The 12672-nt window shown below is 47.7% G+C and overlaps 1 protein-coding gene across 2 annotated transcripts in view; it reads left to right on the forward strand.

The window, feature by feature from the left end:
- Positions 1-219: 219 nt before the first annotated feature.
- The window catches only part of COL24A1 (collagen type XXIV alpha 1 chain), a 242558-nt gene continuing 230105 nt past the window's right edge, over positions 220-12672 (forward strand). The window contains exon 1 of one of the 2 annotated variants that reach the window (XR_014712726.1): positions 220-738. Coding sequence is in view for 1 of the 2 variants with exons in the window: in XM_084637175.1 (XP_084493301.1) it covers positions 683-738 (56 nt within the window). In the remaining variant the exon portion in view is untranslated. The remainder of the gene's footprint in view (positions 739-12672) is intronic. The other variant, XM_084637175.1, reaches the window with a different exon arrangement.

Raw genomic sequence — 12672 nt, forward strand, 5'->3', positions numbered from 1 at the left:
AGCGGGGCGGCTGCGGCGGCAGCTCCCTCCCCAGGCGGGAACCCAGAGACCGCGTGCGCCCCGCCTCGGGCCAGGCGCGCGCTCTGCGGGGCTCTGCGCGGCTTGGCCAGGGCGGGCGGGGGTGAGGCGGGTTTGATGATGTAATCGCAAATCAGGGAGCGGTGAAATTTAACACCGAGCGCGGGTGGGGAGGGTTTGCCTTGGGTCGGCTGGCGGCTCTGCTCCCCAGCCAGAGGCAGGCTGCGCTCAAGGCTGCGCGCCAGTGCATCGCCACTAGACATCTCGGGCGCTTTGCAAAGGCTCTGGTGACCTGGGCACTGTTTCTTCACCACGGCCAAGGATTTCTCCGCAGGTCCCCTCCCGGCCCGCCCCATCCCCGCAGCGGATCGTCGAGTCCAATGCAGGGCTCTGCTGTACTTGCAAAGGCTCCTGTCTCCGAACCACGTGTGAAGCCGAGCGCTCCGCTCCGGTTTATATTGATGCCATCCTCTCCCTGACTCCCTTGAGAGTGAAACCCCAAGTCACGCCCCTTCACCATGCGGGGGACGCGCTAGGGCTTGCCAAGAGCTCGGAAGGGACCTCCGCTCTGGGGTGATTTCATGGACAGTACCTGAACCTTGAGCGGTTTGGAGCTGGCTTCTGTTTTCGGTTAGATCTTCGCTGCTCGGACAAATGCAGACAAATGCATTTAGGAGCAAAAAGGACAAGGAGTGGAAGCATCTCTCCCACAGCAAAAACGTAAGTAAGAGCCCAGCAGTCAAGGGTGTGGGTGTATGTGTGTGTGTTGAGCTGGGGGGGGGGGTTTGATAGCTCGCTGCACACACAGCGTACGTCTCGTCAGTGTCTGTGAGCAGGGCAGGCGGTTTATTTTGGAGCTACGCGTTCCCCTTGTCTTTGCAATTTGTCAAATGCCCCGTTTAAAAGGCCTTCTGCCAGCGGGTCTACAGACGGTTTATGTTAAAGCCATCAAGCCGCGCAGAAGGAAAAGTTTATTGGCACTTTTCCCTCTGCCGGCTAAAACAGGCTTCGCGGACTTAGCGACTTTCAGGTCTCCCTCCCCCTTCCGAAATGAGTTACGAGATCCACGAATCTTAAAAACCGAACCAAACCAAACCCCCGAACTGCCAGCTCCTGGGCTTGAGATTTCCCCACTGGAGGGAAGAATTCTGCGCTCGGCGCGTTCTCCAGGGTGGGAGACGGAGGAACGGTGCTCGCGAGTCTCGGGTTAGCCTAGTCAGGAGAGAGCCTCGAAATGCTGGGTAGCAGTTTAGGGGGTTTCCGGAGTTACGAAGCGAGGAGGTTGGGGCAAGGGGTTGATAAAGAGATGACTGAGTGCGTGTGTTTGGCCGCAGCTTCCTTCTCCTCCCGAGGACACAACAGCCGTGCAGGAGCTGCTGCTGGGGCTGTGAACCCCGCAGGGACAGACGGGCTTTGCCTCCGGGGCCGGGGAGACCGCGGTGGCTGATTTTGTTGTCACTCGCTGGTGAACTGCTGCTGATGGAGAGCGGGCAATAAAGTGAGGGAACTAAGGGGAAGTGGTATTTTGCCTTGCTCCCCAATAGGGCAGACCCTGGCGTTATTTTTAGACTCGAGGATATGCTCAAGTAGTTTTTTGCCGACGCACTTGTAGGGGGAGCTGCTCGTCCGTAGCTGCAGCCCCCCTCGCCTGTTCAGGCTAAGATTGATTACTCGGGCTAGTGGCTATTTAAAGAGTCTGCAGACACGAACCGGTTCGTAATAACGTTTGTGACGCCTGCAGCCTCCTGGCGAAGAGCGGGGGGGGGGGGGGCGCGGAAAGGTCCCAGATCAGCAGTTCGCCGCCGCGACAGGGGAGTTGCAACGACGCCCTCGAATACTTGTATGGGGAGGGACGGCAGCCCATATAGGAGGCTTCCCCCCCCCACATGTTTACATGCAAATGATGCCAGAGACCCGGGTGGCAAAACATAGGTACAAGTGCTTTCTTCTGGTGCATCGTAGTGACAGTCTCTCCGAAGAGCGGGCAGGAGGAGACGGGGTCCGAGGGGGGAGGTTTGGGGGTGGGGTGGGGCAGATGCCTGGCCGGGAAGGGCGCGTTACAAACACAACTTTGTGTTGTTTAAACACGTAAGGAGGGGTTGAGATCAAGGCAATGAATCCGATCTGATCACTCCGGCCGGGCGCAGTTTGACTTCGCTCCGTTTCTCCTTCGCAACGGAGCCGCGTCCCACCGGGCCGCCCGCCTCGTTCATGTCGTGCGGAAGCGTCTGCTGGCCCCGTGTCTGGAACGAACCGCTTTGGCGGGGCGGGTGGTGGCCGGCGCAGTGAGCCGCACGGGCACGGCAGGCTGTGACTTGCCCGTTTCACAGCCCGGCGGTGGGCTTGAGGCTCCGTGTTTGACACGCTCGCTCCCGAGGAGCCAGTGCGCTTTGCTGGCATACGGGTAGCGCAAGCGTGCACCGACGGTGGCAGGCGCAGCATCGGCGAGCCCGCCTTGGAGATGCCCCGTCCCCGGAGACCCAGTCACCACGGCGCCCGAGCTCCCTTGCACGTTCATGCCCGGGCCAGCCCAGCTAGGCGGGCGGGGGCTGGGACGGTTTTGATCTTGGGGGTGCTGCCGATGGAAATCAGGACCCCAGCGCACCGCGCGGGGTGCTCGCACTCAGCCGCCGCCCGCGCCCGCTGGGAGCCCCCGGCGTGCTGCAGGGGAAAGCAGCTGCGCTCGCTGCTGCTGCCCCCGGCTCTGCTGGGCCCGGGGAGCGGAGGGGCTGGGCGGCAGGCATGGCGGGGGCACCGGGGGCGCCGGCGGAGGAGGGCGCGGCCCTGGAAGAGGTCAGGCGGAGACGCGGCCGAGCGTGGTGCTGCTGCTCCCTGGCACACCTGCCGGGGGCCATAGCGGGGCTGGGGAGAGGTACTGGGGGGTGGAGGGGAGCCTTTGGGAGGCGCCGCGGGAATTGAAGGGGGAAGCGGGCTGAGTGGGGGCGCGCAGGGCCCCTCAGGGCTGTGAGCGTGGCGTCCTTGCTTTGCCGGCGGCCGGTGCAGGCTCCCGTTCAGCTCCCCGGCCCCGCTGCCTTGGAGCACCGCCGAGCCCTCCCAGGCAGCGCTGAGGGCTCGGTGGAGTGCGGCTCCCCCGGCACAGACCCTGCCCCGCGGGCTCGGTCCCCCCACAGCCCTGCTCCCCCTACCCCCCTTGGCCACTCAGCGTGCGGCAGCATAAGGGGGACCCCAGCAGCACCGAGGGGGAGCAGGGCGCTGTGGGGAGCGTGGTGGGGGAAGCGGAGAACTCCCTGGTTCCCTAGCGCTGAGCTCTTTGATGAGCCCCCTGTGGTTTGTCATTGCACAGTTCCTCTAAACTCTGCTCCCCCAGCTCCTAGCTCAAGCCCGCTTCTCCACCTGCACAGCCCAAATCCCCCTCCTCCGTTGTCCCCTTCCCAACAGCCACTCCCATAATCCCGACAGATTATCCCGATGCCGCTGTCCATGCCTGCTTTCCTGTATGCTCTCTACATCCTCCCTTGTCCAGCTGTCCCCTCCAGCGCCTATACCCCCCAGCCTCATGCCCCTTTCCATGCACAATCCATCCACACTACCTGCCCCTCCCTATGCCCTCCTAATTCCCTAGGACATTCTGTTTTTCAGTGGGAAGCCCAGCCTGGACGGGGTTATATGTTACCAGGACTGAAAGGCTGGGGCCTGTGGGGGACAGTGAAGTTGTGTGGGGTGGGGAGCCTGGAGGCAATCTGGGCTGTATGCAAGGGTCCAAGAGGGTGTGTATGGATTGTGGCTCTGTGGTGGTTGCTGCTTGTCAATGATGACAGCTTGCTGTGTGAATAACTATCGGAGTTGACATATATAGTATTTATTAAAAACCTGGAAAATTCTCACTAACAAACAAAAACCTTTGCTTACAGCTTAGGTTTCTGAATTACTTAAAATGAAGGAGATCATGAGGTCAGGTAACCTATCTTGTGATGCCTGCTTACTTCCACAACTTCACTTGCATTTGCAACATATAACTACCACTGTGCACACATCAGATTCCTCTGTGCAGCACGATAACATACAACTTTATGATTTCATACTTTTTCATATAAAAATAACATTATAGACTTTACCAGAGCATGTCATCTGTCAAGTTTATGTGTTAACCTAGTTGTGGTCAGAGTTAAGGTTGCTTGTAAGTCTGAGTGAACAATGAAGGCATTTGATGTGTACACTGTGACTAGTTATATGTTGCAAGTGCAAGGGAGTTTGTTGTGGAGGTGAGGGATCTTTGAGTGATGTTTTGTTATTAAGGCATATGAATGTAAATTGTCTTAATTCAGGATCTTCTTGATCTTTAGTGATTGCGTTGGTCGGATTTCCCCTTTAGCAACCTTAAATCTAAGGTAACAGATTTTTTACTGTGGGATTAAACAGAATTGTAGAGGGATCTTAATGCTAGATAAATGCAAATGCATTTGTTAAAGTAGTACAACAGCACAAACTGAAGTTTACCTAATTGTGTCCAAAACTTGTGGTGTTCAGCTAGTTTGAGCGCTACACTAATGCAAATAATACTATAATAATAATAATTGTGGTTTAAATGACTTTTGTTTTTTAAAAGTCCAGACACACTGGGTACTACAGGATTGTCTCTGGGTTTAAGCTGAAGTAAAGATCCTGCTCTGTATCCTGTCGCTTTAAATTCTACCCCTGACAGCTGTTTAAGCATGAGGGGTCCCTGTATCCCAGGCACTGGCTTAGAACTGCTGCCCACTATTTCTTACTAACTGACCAAATTGCTCCTCCAGCCCCCCTTCCCAAGCCCTGCATTCAGCCCTCAGATGGATTCATGGGTAATTCAGGGCTTTGCAAATTGGGTCCAGATGGGGAAAAATCTGAACGATTTGAAATGGGATGGAAGAGTTTAAAAAATCTCATACATTTGTGTAACACAGCAACATGAAAGTAGCAGCAGGGAAGGAGTTTGGCTTCTTGGGAGGCTGCTGCTGCTGGGACACTGGGGTTGGTTTGCACATTCCTGGCAAGGGAGCTGTCTTCCCCTGCCCAATAGCCTTGTGTCAGAATCAGTAGCAACCCATCCATTAATAAACTTCATATATGTAGCCAGCCAGGGAGAAAAGTATTATAGGAAGCTCCGCTTGGCAGGGTTTAAACAACATGACATATTTATCCGAGATAGTTGTGTTTTCTTAAAGGGCAATGAGAGAGAGAGAGTGTGAGAGAGAATGTTTGTATTGAGGGGGGTTTATCTCAATTAGAAACAACAGGCAGATGCGTACCCTCTAATGCTTGGGAGAACTAAGTGTAATTCAAGAGCCAGATCCTGCTTGCCTTACACACAGAAATAATTTTGGGCTGAGTCTAGCTTACTCTCAGAAATAGTTCCATTGACTCCAGTGAGTTTACTTGCATGAGTACAGTTAGGGTATTTTGTCCCCAAGTTAGCTGAGCAAGTAGAGAGAATAAGCACCTTCTGGCATAATGCAGTGTTTGTGTTAAGCAAGCAAAGGCCGCATAGAAATTACACCATTTTTTTGCCATCTCGAAAGCATAATTTGAGGGGATGCTGTTCGGTCAAATTTGGCTCCAGTGTTCTCTGTGCAGGGTATGCAGTAATGTACCTGATCGTGCATTCCTTGCACTTCCAACCTCCCTTTGAATTCAATTGACAAAACCTTTAATTCTTAAATGTGAACCATATAACCCTATAATACTTTTATTTACTGACTTTTTGCATTTGATTAGCTGCAAGTCCTGAATTGTTGTTTTATTTAAATCTTATATTGGTATCACTGTCTATAAAATGAAAAAAACCCCTAAATGTATTAGTGAAGAGGAGGATATAGAGGAATACTTTCATGAAAGGCTTTCCTTGGGTAGTCCAAATGGAAGTATTTAAGATACTGTGGATAGCAGAACTGGTTAAAATAAAAAAGAATCCGGTAAAAAATTCACAAAACAGATGTAGAAACTTATTTTCTTTTATTTTCCTCTGTTGTTTTATTCCAAATGTTGTCAACATTAAAAAAAAGTTCTAGGTACATGTTACATGTGTTACCTTATGCCAAATCCTATTCGCAGTGCACAGCCTGAGTAACTTGGGTATTCATAGGGGAGTTGTGCAAGCGCTGGGGAGGGAGGCATCTTTCCTCCAAATCCATGGTGGAGTAGCAGAACTTCTCTCAGGCCACTGCTGCAGTAGCCCTTGTGGCTGTTCTGTTGCAGCACTCTTCCTCAGAGAGGAGAGGAATGGTACACTGGCCTCATCTCATCCCTGGCCTGCTGCCCATTCTCGCTCTGCCCTTGCAGTGCAATCAATCTGTGTGGAGCTACTCTCTGCAGCATGCAGAAGTGTGGGCCTCCTGCAAAAGTTCCAGTCATTCTGCCCCCTAGTCTTTGCTGTGCAATGGAACCACACCGATTCCATTGGACTCTGGGAGGCAATACTGCTGTGAACTTGGGATGTAGCAGTCTGAGATGGAAAGAGATTGTGGAGGTTTGGATCACTCCATCCGTGTTGGGTGTATGTTTCGTCCCAGTCAATTGATTCTAGGCTTGTTATAATATGGAAACTGTGGAAGTCTTGATAATTGATCATATAGCAATGAATGAAGATCTAGTGCCCTTGTTGGTTCTTCTCGATCTATAAGATGCCTTCAACATCACTGACCGCAAGGTGCCATCGAGTTGCCTGAAGAAGCTCGCAGAACGCAATGAGGTTGCGCTTGAGAAGCTTTGCTTCTTTCTTTGGAGAGATCTCTGAGGTGGTAGTGGGCAGATGCCCAGGTCTCACATTCTGTTCCCTCTTGTTTAACATGGAGATTGGTCCACAAGGGCAGTTACTGAGGATGTACGGGTTGCAGTATGTTCAGTATGCTGAAGATACCCAATTGTCAAACTTCATTTCATTGGACCAGTCTGTTGTGATGGAATGACTTACCAGGTGTCTAACGACAATTGGGAAATAGACCAGGGCTAGCTGACTGAGACACCAATCATGATAACATTGAGATAATGCTTGTGGGCTCAGAAAAACAACTGAAACAAAATGGAGGAAAATATATCAGCACCTCTGGATCAGTGAGATGCATCTGCAGCTTGTTTAAGGTTCACAACACAAGAATCTTGCTGGATCCCTAACTGCTTCTGGTTACTCAGATAACAGCAATTTCCAAAAATGCTTTTTTCTCCTCTGAGCTTGGCAAGAATGTTGAGTCCTTTTCTTTCTGGTGTGGACATCACTGTGGGAATCCATGCTTTTGTCATCTCATGATTGGATTATGATAGTGCAGAACCTGCTGATATGCTTGTTAAGCAAGCAGTGTTTCACCCTGGGAGCATATTACTTCTGTGATCCATGATCTACCCTTGTTAAGAAATTATTTCTTGGTGAAGTCTAAGGTGTTGATTTCAACCTATAAAGCCCCAAATGTTGGGTCCCATCACCTTGTAAGACTGACTCTTTCCCCATATTATAGCTATTGTTCCAGGCACTCAAGCTAATAGCCCCCGGTTGAACTGGGTATAATAGCCAGGAGGTGACTGTGAAAAGTCTATGGTTCACTAATGCACTCTCTGCTTGGTTGATCGGAGCCTGGATTTGATGACCTTCAGAATGCACTGAAACACGTACCTACTCTCTCAGGGGACTGAGCTGGAGTTGAAGAAGGAAGTTAAGATGGAAGCCATGCTGATGGTTGGAAAGGATGTGTGGGAAGTCTGTTAAGATTTAGTATTATGGTAAGATTTGTGTTCATAATGTATGTAATGTGATGAGAGCTTAAAGTTGGAGCCAAATGATAAATTGAAGTCTGTAATGAATGAATTTTAATAATACTTTAACATGTTTTAAGGGAGGTAAGTATACTTATCAATTAAAACAGAAAATGCCTCTCTCCTACAAAAACATATTGCCCTGTTTTGTAGGTCTGAAGCTGAAATCTCACAACAGATGCTTTAGAACCATTGGATTAAAAATAAATGACTAATGTAAATATAATATGTATGTGCAACCAACTCCCATCAGGCATGTATCCCCAGGTGGCGGACAGGGGAACATCTTGCAGGTATATTCAGGGACGGCCCGTCTATATATATGAACTAGGCGGTTGCCTAGGGTGCCAAGTTAAATGGGATGCCAAATTTGAGGGAAAAATATCAAATTTAAAAAAAACCCTTTTCTTTGTTTATAACTGGTTCACATGTAATAAATAAGGTCCATAAGAGAAAAGTAACAGCTTTAATGCTTACTAGACTATGAAAGTGATGATGTCACACTCCAGGCAGGTAACCGTGAGGAAGGGGATTACTTTCCAAACAACCGGTGGCGGGTTATAACGTTGAAAAAGATCATTTTGTGTCTGTGTAAATGCTGTAACTAACTGTTTTAATAGGTATGTGAGTGTATGTTACTAGTCACTGAACCTTTAAGCAGTGAAAAGACGTGTTGGGATGGCTGCAATGTGGTTTAAATGACCAACCATGTGGTGGGTGTGACAACCATCCTTAACGCTATCATGCTTGCAGTCGGGAGCACAGTATATAACAATATTCAAATGCCCCATGGCGGAAAGAGGAAAAAGAGAACCTTGAGGAGCTGAGTATTGTAAACGAAAGGCTGAGAAGGAAAAGAACCAAGCAAAACAGCAGGGATACTTCCTGAAATATCTTCTCTTTAATCCAAATAAAGATGGAAGCAGTTTACAGCATCCAGATGAAGGAATTTAACTTGGAGAGGAGGTTAGCTCACATCCGCATGGAAGCAGTTTGGACATCAAGATGAAGGTATATTACTTTGAGAGGAGGGTAGCTCACATCCACAAAAAAAGTTTGGTTTCAGAGTAGCAGCCGTGTTAGTCTGTATTCACAAAAAGAAAAGGAGTACTTGTGGCACCTTAGAGACTAACCAATTTATTTGAGCATAAGCTTTTGTGAGCTACAGCTCACTTCATCGGATGCATAAAGTGGAAAGTACAGTGAGGAGATTTTATATACACACAGACCATGAAAAAATATACATTATAAGGAGAGTGATCACTTAAGATGAGCTATTGCCAGCAGGAGAGTGGGGTGGGGGGAGAGAAAACCTTTTGAAGTGATAATCAAGGTGGGCCATTTCCAGCACATTTCCAGGAGTTAACAAGAACGTCTGAGGAGCAGTGTGGAGGGGGGAGGAATAAATAAGGGGAAATAGTTTCACTTAGTATAATGACTCAACCACTCCCAGTCTCTATTCAAGCCTAAGTTAATTGTATCCAATTTGCAAATTAATTCCAATTCAGCAGTCTCTCGTTGGAGTCTGTTTTCGAAGTTTTTTGTTGAAGGATACCCACTTTGAGATCAGAAATCGAGTGACCAGAGAGATTGAAGTGTTCTCCGACTGGTTTATGAATGTTATAATTCTTGACATCTGATTTGTGTCCATTTATTCTTTTACGTAGAGACTGTCCAGTTTGCCCAATGTACATGGCAGAGGGGCATTGCTGGCATATGATGGCATATATCACATTGGTAGATGTGCAGGTGAATGAGTCTCTGATAGTGTGGCTGATGTGATTAGGCCCTATGATGGTGTCCCCTGAATAGATATGTGGGCACAGTTGGCAATGGGCTTTGTTGCAAGGATAGGTTCCTGGGTTAGTGGTTCTGTTGTGTGGTGTGTGGTTGCTGGTGAGTATTTGCTTCAGGTTGGGGGGCTGTCTGTAGGCAAGGATTGGCCTGTCTCCCAAGATTTGTGAGAGTGATGGGTCATCCTTCAGGATAGGTTGTAGATCCTTGATAATGCGTTGGAGAGTTTCAGTTGGGGGCTGAAGGTGATGGCTAGTGGCGTTCTGTTATTTTCTTTGTTGGGCCTGTCCTGTAGTAGGTGACTTCTGGGTACTCTTCTGGCTCTGTCAATCTGTTTCTTCACGTCAGCAGGTGGGTATTGTAGTTGTAAGAATGCTTGATAGAGATCTTGTAGGTGTTTGTCTCTGTCTGAGGGGTTGGTGCAAATATGGTTGTATCGTAGAGCATGGCTGTAGACAATGGATCGTGTGGTGTGGTCTGGGTGAATGCTGGAGGCATGTAGGTAGGAATAGCGGTCAGTAGGTTTCCGGAATAGGGTGATGTTTATGTGACCATCGCTCATTAGCACTGTAGTGTCCAGGAAGTGGATCTCCTGTGTGGACTGGTCCAGGCTGAGGTTGATGGTGGGATGGAAATTGTTGAAATCATGGTGGAATTCCTCAAGGGCTTCTTTTCCATGGGTCCAGATGATGAAGATGTCATCAATGTAGCGCAAGTAGAGTAGGGGCATTAGGGGACGAGAGCTGAGGAAACGTTCTAAGTCGGCCATAAAAATGTTGGCATACTGTGGGGCCATGCGGGTACCCATAGCAGTGCCGCTGATTTGAAGGTATACATTGTCCCCAAATGTGAAATAGTTATGGGTGAGGACAAAGTCACAAAGTTCAGCCACCAGGTTTGCCGTGACATTATCGGGGATAGTGTTCCTGACAGCTTGTAGTCCATCTTTGTGTGGAATGTTGGTGTCGAGGGCTTCTACATCCATAGTGGCCAGGATGGTGTTTTCAGGAAGATTGCCGATGGATTGTAGTTTCCTCAGGAAGTCAGTGGTGTCTCGAAGATAGCTGGGAGTGCTGGTAGCATAGGGCCTGAGGAGGGAGTCTACATAGCCAGACAATCCTGCTGTCAGGGTGCCAATGCCTGAGATGATGGGGCACCCAGGATTTCCAGGTTTATGGATCTTGGGTAGTAGATAGAATTTGGGGTTCCAGGGGTGTGTCTGTGCGGATTTGTTCTTGTGCTTTTTCAGGGAGTTTCTTGAGCAAATGCTGTAGTTTCTTTTGGTAACCCTCAGTGGGATCAGAGGGTAATGGCTTGTAGAAAGTGGTGTTGGAGAGCTGCCGAGTTTGGAAACTCAAGATGATGGAAACTTACTTCTAGATGAAGGCAGCTCATAGCATCAGACTGATATGGAAGTGGAACAAATTTATTCACCTTCAGAGACACATGCAGAAATTGAAGTAAATTAAGTAGAAGGAAGAAAGGATGAGGAACTTACAAACAAGTTACAGTATGGGGACCCAGCTTCATGGCCCAGATGTGATGACAGTGTGCGGGAAATTCTCATGGAACATGGACCTAACAAGTTCATGAATTTCCCTTCCCTAAGGATGGAAATAAAAGAAAATTCTCTGCTCAGCATTACAAGAGGAAACTCATTAATGGGGAAGAAATTCATCGAAACTGGTTACAATATTCAGTGTTGAAGGACTCTGTGTTTTGCTTTTGCTGCAAGTTGTTTAGAAATCAAGCAGTTGGTACATCACTTACTGAAAATGGTTCAAAGGACTGGAAAAACATATCTTCAATTCTCTTTTCACATGAAAGAAGTACAGAACATTTGGAATGTTTTCAAAATTGGAAAGAACTTGAATTAGGATTGAAAAAAAGAAAAACTATTGATGAAGAAAATTTACATGTGACCAAGGAAAAAGAAGAAATATTGGCAACAAATATTAGAGCGTCTGATTGCTTTAGTGAGAATTCTTGGTGGGCAAAATTTGGCATTCCATGGCTGTGGTAGAAATGAAAAATTATACAGGCCAGGTAATGGAAACTTTTTAAAATTTGTTGACTACCTAGCTTTGTTTGGTCCATTCATGAAGGAGCATCTACGTAAAATAACTGATCATGAAACACAGCTTCATTACTTAGGAAAAAAATATGATATAATATATCTAAAATATAGAAAAGTCTGCAGATGAAGATAATGTTGAAGTGCTCATAAAGGAACATTTTTTGAGTTTTGTACCACTGAAGGAGACGACTGGAGTATTTATGACTGAAACTATTCTACAAGAACTTGAAACAATGTCATTATCTGTTGAAAACTTACGTGGCTGGCTATGATAATGGGAGTAATATGAAGGGTAAAGACAATGGTGTGCAAAGGAGAATGATGGAAATCAATCCTAGGGCCTTTTTCATTCCTTGTAGTGCACATTCTCTGAATTTGGTTGTCAGTGACGCTGCTAGATGCTGTTTGGAGGCAAGCAGTTTCTTTGACTTGGTGCAACGTGTTTATGTGTTTTTCTCAGGCTCAACACGCCGTTGGGAGATTCTGACTCGCCATGTGAATTCTCTAACTGTGAAACTACTTAGTCAGACAAGATGGGAGAGTCGTACTGATGCTTTGAAGCCTCTTCCCTCTGAACTTGGAAACATTTATGATGCCCTAACTGAAATTTCTGATGATACTACCTTTACTGGATCATCTGGCAATACAGCAGGTTCAGATGCAGAAGCTCTTGCAAATGGCCTTTCCAAGTTCAAATTTGTGACTTCACTCATTTTGTGGTATGATATCCTTTTTAAGATTAACCTCGCTAGTAAGCAGCTTCAGGAAAAGAACTTGAACATACATTCTGCTATTCAAAAACTGCAGCAAACTAAAAATATTCTGGAGGAATTCAGAAGTGATGAAGGGTTTGAAAGAACACTGATAGATTCTCTCGAGCTCGCTGAAGAAATAGACTTTCCGACAAAATTTGAATCAGAGCCAGTTCGCATTCGGCAAAAGAAACAGCAGTTTTTGTATGAAGGATGAGACACACCCATTCAGAACCCAAAACAAAGGTTCAAAGTGAATTTCTACTTCGCAGTCCTTGATACTGCTATTCA

The sequence above is a fragment of the Lepidochelys olivacea genome, assembly GCF_965140295.1.
Source record: "Lepidochelys olivacea isolate rLepOli2 genome assembly, chromosome: 8".
In the NCBI taxonomy this organism is placed as follows: Eukaryota; Metazoa; Chordata; order Testudines; family Cheloniidae; genus Lepidochelys; species Lepidochelys olivacea.